The sequence below is a fragment of the Pseudorca crassidens genome, chromosome 2 (assembly GCF_039906515.1).
Source record: "Pseudorca crassidens isolate mPseCra1 chromosome 2, mPseCra1.hap1, whole genome shotgun sequence".
NCBI lineage: Eukaryota > Metazoa > Chordata > Mammalia > Artiodactyla > Delphinidae > Pseudorca > Pseudorca crassidens.
In genome coordinates, this window is record NC_090297.1 from 99,917,096 (window position 1) to 99,930,340 (window position 13,245).

General features: G+C 40.1%; 1 protein-coding gene across 3 annotated transcripts in view; it reads left to right on the forward strand.

Annotated features, from left to right (window-relative positions):
* The window catches only part of HIPK1 (homeodomain interacting protein kinase 1), a 47,547-nt gene extending 34,615 nt beyond the window's left edge, over positions 1 to 12,932 (forward strand). For 2 of the 3 annotated variants that reach the window (XM_067727331.1, XM_067727330.1), the window contains exons 11-16: positions 2,007 to 2,149; positions 2,558 to 2,740; positions 3,233 to 3,439; positions 5,005 to 5,246; positions 6,926 to 7,056; positions 8,141 to 12,932. In XM_067727331.1, the coding sequence (XP_067583432.1) occupies positions 2,007 to 2,149; positions 2,558 to 2,740; positions 3,233 to 3,439; positions 5,005 to 5,246; positions 6,926 to 7,056; positions 8,141 to 8,629 (1,395 nt within the window). In that variant the 3' untranslated portion in view covers positions 8,630 to 12,932. The remainder of the gene's footprint in view (positions 1 to 2,006; positions 2,150 to 2,557; positions 2,741 to 3,232; positions 3,440 to 5,004; positions 5,247 to 6,925; positions 7,057 to 8,140) is intronic. The other variant, XM_067727332.1, reaches the window with a different exon arrangement.
* The last annotated feature ends 313 nt before the right edge of the window (positions 12,933 to 13,245 follow it).

Here is a 13,245-nt window from a genome sequence, read left to right on the forward strand (position 1 = left end):
ATCTTCCATTTAAACATCTTCCCTTTAGAGCCTTTTTAGATCATATTTCATTTGTTGGTTGAAATCAAAGGTGAACTCGTTTATAGGGGTTTTGGAGAAATTAATTATTTTACAAATAGATCTTTATACAAAAGACCTATTTATACTGAAAAACTTTATGTAAGAATATCTTTGTTATCAAAAGTCATGGGGAAAATTTATTAAATATAGCAGCAAATGTAGTGTGGGTTTTAGAGATAGGAAAACAAACAAATAGGACTTTGAGGTATATTTCAGCATTTGTAACCTTAATAGTGATTTTGGGATGTGTTTGGTTTATTTGGGGGAGTTAGAATTATTTATTTGACATCTGGCATTTTATCATTTAAAATTTAAAATTAGATAAGCATTCGAAAACCTAATTGATACTGTTGACCCCTGATATTTGTTCATCTTTCAGAGTGGCTTTAAATTTCTTTTGTTGTTTCTCAAGGACTCGTGTGAGTGAAAAACACTTTCAGAATACATACTTTAGTTGCTGGAATTTCTTTGGTTTTCAATTTAAGAGTCTTTGTCACTGCCAAATTAATTACATCATAAGCATAAGCCCTGAGTGTGAGGGAGTCAGATATATTTCCAACTTGATTGATCCAAGCCACTGGTTTTAACTTGCACACCTGTAGTTTTGAGGTTGGGAATGTTAGTTGACACTTCTCCTTTGCTGCTTCTCTTAAGTTTGCACTAGCCATTTGCTAAGCTTTGCATATTTTTGTTCTTCCTCTGTCAAAACAGTTCGTCGCTTGGAACGCCAGATTTCTGCCTCACGTTGAAATGTTATTTCTTGCTTTGTATTAAACTACATGCTTTGTCTTGTGCAGGTGTTGGCTTATGGAAAGACGCATGGTGTGACTTAACATACTTCTCTTATTTTTTGTTTTGTTTTGTTTTGTTTTGAATTCTGCTTATGGTAGCAGACATGTTTGCAGTTTCTCTGATTTGAAGGCTTCTTGTTTGGAACCGGTATTTGTAACAAGTGGATCTGTTACTTGCAGAAATATTTTTAAAACAGTGTGTTGATGGCCTTGCAGTTTGGAATTCCAGAAACAGAACCATATGTACCCAAGCATTGTAGGTGATTGTACTGTGGAATTCAGGTTTAAAAAGCAGACTTTCAAATCTGTTCCCGTTTTTCTAGGAAATGCCACAATTTCCATAAGAAGTACAGAAAACATATTTGTTGCTATTTATTGCAAGTGGCATGGCTTGTTAAGAACTACAAACAATATATTTTCTTTTAGTGATTAGTTTTTATGTCGAGTTATGTTTCTACAAATGATGCATATTTAGGAAACTACTAAAAACAAAATATGGTACTCTCCACATCTATTTCTTAAATATTTTTCTTATTGCATTTTTTAAAAATGCTATCACATGGCTATAAATGATGAAGTTAGCTTTCTCTTGCTGGCATTAAGGTTGTTTGCCAAAGGATTTTGGCCTTTGGTCATCCACATCTGGCTCCATTTTCCAAGGACTACCCTTTTAAAAAGGAACAGTTCTCCTCTTTGTTTTATGGGTTGAATTGACCTGATGTCTTTTATCTGATTGGCACTCAAATTTTTAAATTCCTATTTTTAATCTCAAGGGAGTTGTCTTAACTCTTTCTTGGGATGTTTTTAGACTCTTTGCAAAAATGTTACTCCAGCATTTAACTAGAGCTTACTTCTGAACTTTCAGATTCCTTTACTCTGCAGTATAATAGAAACTCTTAACCACAGGGATCTTCTTTTCTTTAATACCCTGGTGGTCAGGTTATGGAGGTGGCCAAGAGAAGGCAGCGTGTTCTTTTTCCCTGTTCATAAGACTTGTAACCTTGAGCCCCTCTGACCTTCCTTTTTTAAATCTCTGCAAGTTAACAATCTACAAGAAACTTCTTTTAAGCTATTAATTTTTCTTTCATCTAAAAAACAGAAGAAAAAGCCAAGAGTGAGTCAAGTCTGGATCTTTTTGTGTTTGTTTCCTTACAGCAGGCTTGGCCTGGAGGAACCCAACAAATTCTCCTGCCTTCAACTTGGCAACAGTTGCCTGGGGTAGCTCTACACAACTCAGTCCAGCCCACTGCAGTGATTCCAGAGGCCATGGGCAGTGGCCAGCAGCTCACAGACTGGAGGCAAGTGCCCTGTGTTCCTCTCTGGGAGAATTTGCAAGGGCAGGTCCCTTAGGGAAGGACCACTTGAGGATTTGGTGAGACAGGAAGAAGGTAAAGGAAAGGAGAGATTTATCTCTGTGTGAAATCCTTGAAGAAAAGAATCCATATCAGGCTAGGAGACAGAGTTACAAGAAAACTTTGAATGCAGGAAAACAGTAGGTTCTAAGTTCAGAAATTATTTACTTCAGATTTAAAGAAAGTGTTATGCAATAAACCATACAGTGAAAACCCCTAAAGCCTTATAATCCAGGTGCCCAACTATAAAAATAAAACACAGCTTTATTTGGTTGTTTTAATTGCTTTTAGTACCTATTTGGTCCTGCCTTCCCAGTGTTTTCAGCATTCATACTTCTCTTTCTGATGATACAGGAATGCCCACTCTCATGGCAACCAGTACAGCACTATTATGCAGCAGCCATCCTTGCTGACTAACCATGTGACATTGGCCACTGCTCAGCCCCTTAATGTTGGCGTTGCCCATGTTGTCAGACAACAACAATCCAGTTCCCTCCCTTCAAAGAAGAATAAGCAGTCTGCTCCAGTCTCTTCTAAGTAAGTCTCTGTTAGGGCTGATAGTTAAAATTGCCAGTTTGAAAGATATGTCGCCTGGCATTTGGAGTGTTGGAGTATAGACACTTCTGGTATGAAGCAGCAAGAAGCTGCCAAATTGAAAAGAGCTAACCTTCGGGCATGCACGCAGAGGTGTTCTGGTTATGCTGATCCTTCCTCTCTGCTGCCACTTTGAATCCAGCCTTCTTTTGGCTGATGTTTTTAGTTTTCTGCCCACTTTACAGAGTGAAATTTAACCACGGGGTAAAGGGCATACAAAAATAAAATCTATATTCTAATTTTGGTGTTCTTGTCCTGGAAACCCTGGCTAGAGTGGGTAGTTTATTTTTTATTGGGACTTTTATAGTTAAGTGTATTGGCTTAATGATTTGGTAAGGAGGAATCAAAGAGTAAATTGGAAAGAGTTCTGGGGAAAAGATATCTAGTTTTGGGGACCAAGCACTGAATGATCTTTCTTGTGACCTTTTCCTACAGGTCCTCTCTGGATGTTCTGCCTTCTCAAGTCTATTCTCTGGTTGGGAGCAGCCCCCTCCGTACCACATCTTCTTATAATTCCCTAGTCCCTGTACAAGATCAGCATCAGCCAATCATCATTCCAGATACTCCCAGCCCTCCTGTGAGTGTCATCACTATCCGCAGTGACACTGATGAGGAAGAGGACAACAAATATAAGCCCAATAGGTAAGACAGGTGAATGGTTCCCTAGCTCTGTGGCTCCTGCCCTTGGTCTTAGTCTGTTGGCTTCACACAAGTGGCTCAATTTTGGCTATGAAAGGAAGGACTAAAAAGGGGTATTTAGGAAGCATGGACGTGGATGAGTGAGCCAGAACACTCAAGTTTCCATAACTGAGCATTGTCAAGTTTTCTGTAATATTATACATGTTCATCAGTTAAATCAGTCGTTCAGATACATTAGATGGAAGGTATAGATTACGTTGTCAGGCTGTTCTGGCTTGGAATGCACATTATGTACTACAGACATGATCCCCTGCCTTTAAGGAACTTTAGAGTCTGAAAACAGATACTGTAACAGAAGCATGTAAAAAACAATTAATTGGAACAAGTTGGTAGATATGCGATTATATGAAATTTGTGTAATTTTTTAATCTGAACAGACCTCTTTGGAAGAGGTAGAACTTTAAGTAGGGCTACCTTCTTTTCCCCCCTCTGCTATATGGTCATTCAGTTTAAGAATTTAAGTACCAGATTATTTCCTCTTATCCCAGCACCTTAATCCAAGTCCTTAATTGGGCAGTTAACTAAGAGAGATAGGATACATTTAAGAACTGTGATACACACCTCTCTTGGTGTGAACATAGTCAGTTGCCTTGATTGTTCTGTGTTCTTCTTCATTGTGTTTTTGGTGTTAGGCATATAGAAGAAGCAATAACTCTACTTTTACCTGAGGAGGAAGGATTCACGCATGAAAGTAACTTAGGAGACTTAACGGAGTCACGTGTAAATGAAGTTTAAATGAACTTGAAAGAGTAAATTTAGAATGAAATACTTCAAAAGGGCTATTTACAAATGGTATTTACAAATGGCTATTTACAAATGGTAAATAGACTTGAAACTAAGTTTTGAAAGTGGTTATTGAACTGATTTGGGGAAGAAAAAAGTTAACTTTCCAGTGAAGAAAAGGGGCCTAGTACTGGCAAAAATTATGTAACCAGCAGGATTGCTTTGACCGGAGGCAAGCCTATTAAAAATTAAGGAAAAGGTAAAGTTAGTAAGGTAGGGGTCATTTTGTGAAGAAACTTTTTTTAAAAACACCTATAGTGAGAAGTTTGATTAGATACAGTAAAGAACCATTTATAGTCTAGCAGGGTGATATGAAAATAAAGTGGTGTTTGAAGAATGCTGTTGGGAATGGCTAAGAGGCAACATAGAATAGTTGCTAGAGGTGTGTACTTTGGAGTCATTCTGTCCTGGATCTGAATCCTGTCTTCACAACTTATCACTTGTGTGACCTTGGTCAAGTTTCTTAATCTCCATCTCCCTCTGCCTCAGTTGCCTTATCTGCAAAACAGGGATAAAGTACCTACTTCATGGAAGTGTTGTGAGTTATGTGTAGAGTGTAAGAATAGTGCCTGATGCATAATAAGCACTCAGAAATTTGTTGCTGCTACTGTTGTTATTATTACTATCATCATGATTATCATCATTTTTATTATGGGAAGACCAGAGACCAGCAAAGAAACATTGCTAAAAGGGGGTTGAATTTTCATGTATTTTCTTCTCCTCAGCTCTGGCCTGAAGGCAAGGTCTAATGTCATCAGTTATGTCACTGTCAATGATTCTCCAGACTCTGACTCTTCCTTGAGCAGCCCATATTCCACTGATACCCTGAGTGCTCTCCGGGGCAATAGTGGACCCCTTCCGGAGGGTCCCGGCAGAGTCGTGGGGGATGGCGCTGGCACCCGCACCATCATTGTACCTCCACTGAAAACTCAGCTTGGTGACTGCACTGTAGCAACCCAGGCCTCAGGTGAGTTTGTTCACAACTGGAGTTGAATGCTCCTTTGATGTGTGTATCTTTAGTATTTTGCTATAATCTGCTTTTGCCAATGGTACAGACAAGTGGTGTAGATTTTCCTAAAAATTGCCTAGTTCAGAAATCAGTTCCTTGTGATATGAAATTGTTTTTGGCCATCAGTTTATCTTCCTGTGTTTATTTTGCTTGGATCAATATAAAAATGAGTTTGTAGACTCAGTAATACACTCACTGTTGATGGGAGAAGGTAGATACGACTTTTGTTAGATGGCAGGGAGAATTAACAGGCAGGTTTTTTTGCCACAGGTGGTTCAGATTTGACAATCCAGAAATGAATGGGAACTGATAATATTAAAAGTGATTGCAAAAGTTATTTTGGAAAACAATATGTACTTTAGATCTTTTCTCGCCCAGTGGCATAGCAGTGATGCTTTTGTGGGTTGTATTATCAACCAAATTACCTCCATCTGTTTTGCTCTGTGAGATGCTGGGTTTAGGTTCCCGGGTTCAGTTATTGGGTAATGAAATGCTAACTGCAGTAACAAGCCCCAGTTTTCGTGGCTTAACATAATAGAAATTTATTTCTTAGTCACGTGAGTTCCCAGTGCAAGTGCTCCTGGTTGGTAGGCCTGGCAGCGAGTTAAGGATCAGAGCCTTGGAATCCTCAGCATCCAATCAGAAGGAGAAGGAAAGTATGGAGGAGGCACACACAGTTTTTAACCTCTTTAGCCCCGGAAATAGTGAAAACTCATCACATGGCCCCACCTAGAGGCAAGGGGGCCCAGAAAAATGTAGTCCTAGTCTAGGCAGCTCTTTTCCAGTGGCAACTCTATACACCAAAGGCGAGGACTGTGAAATTTTGGCATCGATATAGCCATCTCTTCGTACTTTTATGAATTAGTGTTTTACCATGAATTATAATACTGCCGAAGACATAAACAGTGTTCTAGTTTGAGGGTGACGTGTGGTTCTCCTCCTGAGAAGTAGACAACTGTCCATTGCAGACAGGGCAAAACTTCCTGATGCCAGGCTACTGAGAAACATTATTAGGAGCTCTGTCCACTATTGGGTCCAAAGAAAATAGGTTGCTCCACAAGTCACTGAATAAATGCTCCAGTTTTCCTAGTGGGACCACAGAAGGAAGCAAAATTTTGAAAATTGATCGTGCTTATATTCAGCTGCACTTTCTGCAGTTTCTTAGAATTTGAAGACAGTGAATGCCCAACAAGATATAATCTTGTCTTCCTTTAAACCCCTTTGACACCTAAATGTTCCTAAATATTACCAGTATCTTACTCAGCTTCACATTGTCATTTCTGTACTTGTTTAATCCCTTCCTACATAAACTCTAGGCTCCTTGAGAGCAGGGACCATGTCTTACTTGTGTTTATATTTCTAATAGTACCTTTCACATTACTGGAGATTAGATAATATTTACTGAAGTGAACCTTTTGAAGATCTTTATGGAGCTTTGTAGAAAGACAGAAAAGAAATGGATAATACAGTTTTTGTTCTTCTAGTGTAAATGTAATTGAGGAAATAAGATACACATGAAACCTTAACTCTTGCAAACCTCATACAAACATGGACTGATTAATATGATGCCATCTGAGGTTTAGCTCAGTGATACTGAGTCCACGTCTGCTCATAACTAAAGCCTGACCCTTTCTTAGGTCTCCTGAGCAGTAAGACCAAGCCAGTGGCTTCAGTGAGCGGGCAGTCATCTGGATGCTGTATCACCCCCACAGGATATCGAGCTCAGCGCGGGGGGACCAGCGCAGCACAGCCACTCAACCTTAGCCAGGTAAGCACTAGGGGCTGCTGCCTTCTGTTTGGGGCCCCCGCTGTTGTTACTCTCTGGAGAACCCTGCTTCTGGCTGGACTGCTGAATAAAGCCAAATGAAGTCCCTTTTGTGTCAAACAATTTGGTGTTCCATGGCCTGTGTCATATCTGTATGTGTTGTGTCTCTTCATTCCCTCTGTAAATGTGTTCAGAATGTACGTTCCAGGTTTTCCATCAGACCTCCCTAGTCTATCCTGGAAGATGAGAGAAATGTGTGGAATTTAGAAAGTGCCTAGGATGCTTTAGTTCTTGCCTCGTTCTGCACCACCACATGCATTGAGACTAGATTCTCTTTCTTTATCTTCTGGGTCATAAATAACCTGAGCCTTACTCTGTTTACTTGAAGCAAGAGACAGTGAAAAAGCTTTCTGGATACTTAATCAACTGGTTCTAGTCTTACATGGTGCTTGAGTCTGGGATTTGGGGCTTTTTTCTCCCCATCTGATCCTCTGATGGGGTGGGGAGGGTCACTATTCTATTTGTGTTCACTTTTTCCTCAGCTGAAATTCTGGTGCTTGTATGATGTCTACTAGTAGTGAGAAAGTGTAAATATGAGGGTGTAACTGTGTGGTTGTGTGTGTGTGAGAGAGAGAGAGCACATGCAGGTGCAAATGTAAGTTTGAGTTAGTGCATGTGTCTTGGGCTCCACAGTTCAAGAGGGATATGAAAAACTTAGAGGAAAGCAAGAGAAAACAATGGCAAGGAAGAAAGGTTAGGAAAAATTCAGTCACTGATGCCAGAATAGGGTGAGTTGAGTCGACAGTTATTTACTTGCAGGAGTGAGTAACCCTATGAACTCTTGATTTCCCCCTTTCCTCTGTCATACTTGAGAGCAAACTGCTGCTGTCTGGGCTGGGTTACGATCTATTCTGCCAGGAGGCAGAGGGATGGATGGCTGACTTCTGACAGCATTGCCAGTCTGGGAGATTCTGTGCTATGGCAGCCCAGAAGCAGTATGAGTTAGAACCTCAACTCTCAAATTGGCCTTTGGTGCCCTGAGCCAGGGTGACCTCAAGATTCCTCACTTCCTTCTTCCTCCTTCCAGAACCAGCAATCATCATCAGCTCCAACCTCGCAAGAGAGAAGCAACAACCCTGCCCCCCGCAGGCAGCAGGCGTTTGTGGCCCCGCTCTCCCAAGCCCCTTACGCCTTCCAGCATGGCAGCCCACTACATTCGACTGGGCACCCACACCTGGCCCCAGCCCCTGCTCACCTGCCAAGCCAGCCTCACCTGTATACGTATGCTGCCCCCACTTCTGCTGCTGCATTGGGCTCCACCAGCTCCATTGCTCATCTCTTCTCCCCGCAGGGCTCCTCAAGGCATGCTGCAGCGTATACCACCCACCCTAGCACTCTGGTGCACCAGGTCCCTGTCAGTGTTGGGCCCAGTCTCCTCACTTCTGCCAGCGTGGCCCCTGCTCAGTACCAACACCAATTTGCCACCCAGTCTTACATTGGGTCTTCCCGAGGCTCAACCATTTACACTGGATACCCACTGAGCCCTACCAAGATCAGCCAGTATTCTTACTTGTAGTTGGTGAGTATGAGGGAGGAGGGGTCAGAGTTCTTAATGGGCTGTGATGAGCTCCTCCCTCACCCTCTCCTGAAACTCCTTAGCCAGCAACTTGCTCTGCAGGGGCCCACTGAAGCAGAAGGCTTTTCTCTGGGGAACCTGTCTCAGTGTTGACTGCATTGTTGTAGTCTCCCAAAGTCTGCCCTATTTTTTAATTCTTTATTTTTGTGACAGCATTTTTGGTATTTGGAAGAGTTCAGATGCCCATCATCTGCAGTTACCAAGGAAGAGAGATCATTCTGAAGTTAACCTTTGAAAAATATTTTCTCTCTCTGACTTGATTTCTATAAATGCTTTTAAAAACAAGTGAAGTTCCTCTTTATTTAACTTTATTTTATTGTAATTGCTGGTCAGAGGAAAAATGCTGATAGAAGGACTTGAAATCTGTTAACAAGAAAAGAAAAATCATTACTTTCTGCTTGTTTAAAAACCAAGACTTAATTGCTTATCTTAAGAGCAGCTTGCACAAGTCTGTATTTTACTATCTTGCATTTCTCCTCAAAATTTTACCTTTGCTAATGGGACATTTAAGCTTACAGTGTTTCAATTTTGTTTTCATGTCATGTTATATTTAGTGGGAAATTGTTATTTTTGCAAAACTGGTTACATACTACTCTCTGTTACTGTTGGGATTCTCTCAGTTGCTCCTGTGTTTATTATTAAAGTAGTGTTAAAAAGGCAGCTCACCATTTGCTGGTGACTTAGTGTGAGAGAATCCATACCTACCGTGAAAGCACCAGGTATTCTTTCTAAATGAACCCTGTGCATTCTTTTTAAATTATTTTTAAAAAGTCCTTCTCTCTCTGATTTAGCTTAAATTTTATTATTGGAAAAGCCATTAAGGTGGTTATTATTGTATGGTGGTAGTTGTTTTATTATATGCAAAATCTCTTTGTATTATGCGATACTGGCATTGATGAGCTTTGCCTAAAGGTTGTTGGCATCGATGAGCTTTGCCTGAATATTAGTATGAATTTTCAATAATACACCTCTTTCTCTCTTTGCCTCAGCTCTCCCTTCATTCTATGTGATTTATTTGGGGAGAAAGCTAAAGGATCTGAAACCGGATAAGAAACGTTGTGTATAGCTTTTATACTTTAAAGTAGCTTTCTTTGTATGCCAGCAGCAAATTGAATGCTCTCTTATTAAGACTTATATAATAAGTGCATGTAGGAATTGCAAAAAATATTTTAAAAATTTATTACTGAATTTAAAAATATTTTAGAAGTTTTGTAATGGTGGTGTTTTAATATTTTGCATAATTAAATATGTACATATTGATTAGAAGAATATAACAAGCAATTTTTCCTGCTAACCCAAAATGTTATTTGTAATCAAATGTGTAGTGATTACACTTGAATTGTGTAGTTAGTGTGTTTCTGATCCTCCAGTGTTACCCCGGAGATGGAATTGATGTCTCCATTGTATTTAAACCAAAATGAACTGATACTTGTTGGAATGTATGTGAACTAATTGCAATTATATTAGAGCATATTACTGTAGTGCTGAGTGAGCAGGGGCATTGCCTGCAAGGAGAGGAGACCCTTGGAATTGTTTTGCACAGGTGTGTCTGGTGAGGAGTTGTTCAGTGTGTGTCTCTTCCTTCCCTTTCTCCTCCTTCCCTTATTGTAGTGCCTTATATGATAATGTAGTGGTTAATAGAGTTTACAGTGAGCTTGCCTTAGGACGGACCAGCAAGCCCCCGTGGACCCTAAGCTGTTCACTGGGATTTATCAGAACAGGATTAATAGCTGTGTTGTGTATATGCATTGTTCTCAGTTTCCCTGCCGACACTGAAAAATAAAAACAGCAGCTTCTCTTTTTTACTGCCACCTCTACCCCTTTCCATTTTGGATTCTCAGCCGAGTTCTCACAGAAGCATTTTCCCCATGTGGCTCTCTCACTGTGCATTGCTACCTTGCTTCTGTGAGAATTCGGGAAGCAGGTGAGAGGAGTCAAGCCAATATTAAATATGCATTTTTTTCTTTTTTTTTTTTTAAGTATGTGCAATCACTTTTAGATGAGATTTATTTTTTCCTTTTCCCATGTGGCAGTCCTTCCTGCAAATAGTTGATATTCCTAGTAAAATATTTGCTTGTTGAAAAAAACATGTAACAGATGTGTTTATACCAAAGAGCCTGTTGTATTGCTTCCCACATCCCCAATACTATGAGGAGGAGTTTTGTGAAGCCGCTGGTGACAGGGAACTCAAAGAAAGGTTTCTTAGCCGGTGAAGAATATTTAGAAGGAACCAAAGCCTGTTGAGCCATCGGGCTTTTGAGGTTTCTTTTTAACAACTTGTGTATTCTTGGGGCCCTTCAAACTGTGAAAGTGTCCTTGTACTCTCAGCTCCTACACGGATCTGGGTCAAGTAGAGAGTACTGGGGATGGCAAAGTTCCTGCCCATTAAAGATTTGGGGGAAGAAGGTTAACCCTAAGATGTAGACATGTTCCATCTGAACTGAAAATTATGTATTTGAGGGATAAGTCTAGGACTGGTTCTTTGTAGAGATGGTGTCAAGGAGGTGCAGGATGGAGATGGGAGATTTCATGGAGCCTGGTCGGCAAGCTCTGTACCAGGTTGAACACCGAGGAGCTGTCAAGGTATTTGGAATTTCTTCATTGTAAGGAGGAAGGGCTTTCAAGATGGGGCAGATAGTCAGTATAGCCTACCAGGAACATGTTGGTGTTTTCTACTTTTTTTTTTTATCATTATTTTGTGTTTTCAGCATTATATTGATCAAGATACCCAAGCAGTTTGTATAGTTTCTGTCACTAGTGTTATACAGTTTTCTGGTCTGTGTGTGCAATCTTTGTGTCTCTTTTTGCCAAGCGCATTCTCATTTTCATGCTCAAAGGCAGATCTAGTTTCTAATGGAAATATTTTTTGTTCCTTATCTTTACAAGGGATAAGATTTGTTGTTTTTGTAAGAAATGAGATGCAGGAAAAAAACACTCCACTCCTGCTCACCCTACCCCCCACCCTCAGTCCAGTAAGTGGATACCACTTAAGATAGGAGTCTTCACGGGGAGAAGACAATACCAAGAGCTTATATTGTTACCATAATCACCTTACTAGCAGTGTGTGGTTTTAAGAATTTTAGAGATCTTCAGTATTAGTTTTGCAAATTGGCATTTCAGATTTACCAAGATAAAAATCCATCTGTGTCTGCTGAATGTGTATGTGCTCAGTGTGGCTTTAGATTCTGTCTCTGGGGCTTAACATTGCTGGCCCTGACAGGATGGGGGAAGCTCCAAGAATAAAGTGAGCAGCTGGCCCAGGTCACAGTGGCCTGACCTCAGACCAGCTTAAGGCTTTAAGTCCTGTCAGAACTTGTATTTCCAGCTTCTCCCCTTCAGGGTGAGAGAGAAAATGGGAAGGGTTAGGTACAGCCACTCTAGGCTCATCTGGACACTTGATCACTCTGGAGTTTTTAGTAGCTTCCAGGAAGTGATACTATGGTCAGTGCTCAGCTAAAATCCCAGCCCCAGGAATGAGAACTTCACTTAAACAGTTCTGACCATCCATCGTCCTCCACTAGAGGGGCTAAACTTGACTGCCCTTAGCCAGGCAAGCGCAGTAGTGTGTGTTTTATTCAGCATTATTATGCAAAAACCCACTGGTTAGGATGGTTTGTTTTAGGATAGGAAATGAAATTGCCTCTCAGTGACAGGAATGACCCAAGCCTGCTTCCTGTTTCAATTTTTTTTTTTTTAACTGATGGATGGTGCAGCATGTCTACATGGTTGTTCGTTGCTAAACTTTATATAATACGTGGTTTTGATTCAGCTTGAAAAATAATCTCACTACATGTAGCAGTACATTTTATGTACATTATATGTAACGTTAGTATTTCTGCTTTGAATCCTTGATATTGCAATGGAATTCCAAGTTTATTAAATGTATTTGATATGCTAGTTATTGTGTGCGATTTAAACTTTTTTTGCTTTCTCCCTTTTCTGGTTGTGCGCTTCCTTTTATGACAAGCCTCTAGAAACAGTTTCTGAGAATTACTGAGCTATGTTTGTAATGCAGATGTACTTAGGGAGTATGTAAAATAATCATTTTAACAAAAAGAAATAGATATTTAAAATTTAATACTAACTACGGGAAAAGGGTCCATTGTGTAAAAACATAGTTTATCTTTGGATTCAATGTTTGTCTTTGGTTTTACAAAGTAGCTTGTATTTTCAGTATTTTCTACATAATATGGTAAAATGTAGAGCAATTGCAATGCATCAATAAAATGGGTAAATTTTCTGATTCATGTGGCTGTTTTTGACTTCTCTTATAGGGGTACAAAGGGGATCAACAATTGGCATCTTTGGAGTGACTAAATACATTGCATCTGAACGCCAGTAGAGTGTTAGAGACAACTTCATTCTTCATACAAATCTCCGCCCCAGAAATAAATAGGGGTCGGTAGGGAATACTTCCCAAGAATGGAGTGTCCAGGGCCCTAACTTAAGATCATCTGGATCTGGCCCTTTGAAAGATGCAGAAACTTCTGACACAGGCTAATTAAACTTTGCTTCCTAGCATGTTCCACCAAACATCTAAAGTACCAGAATGCAAA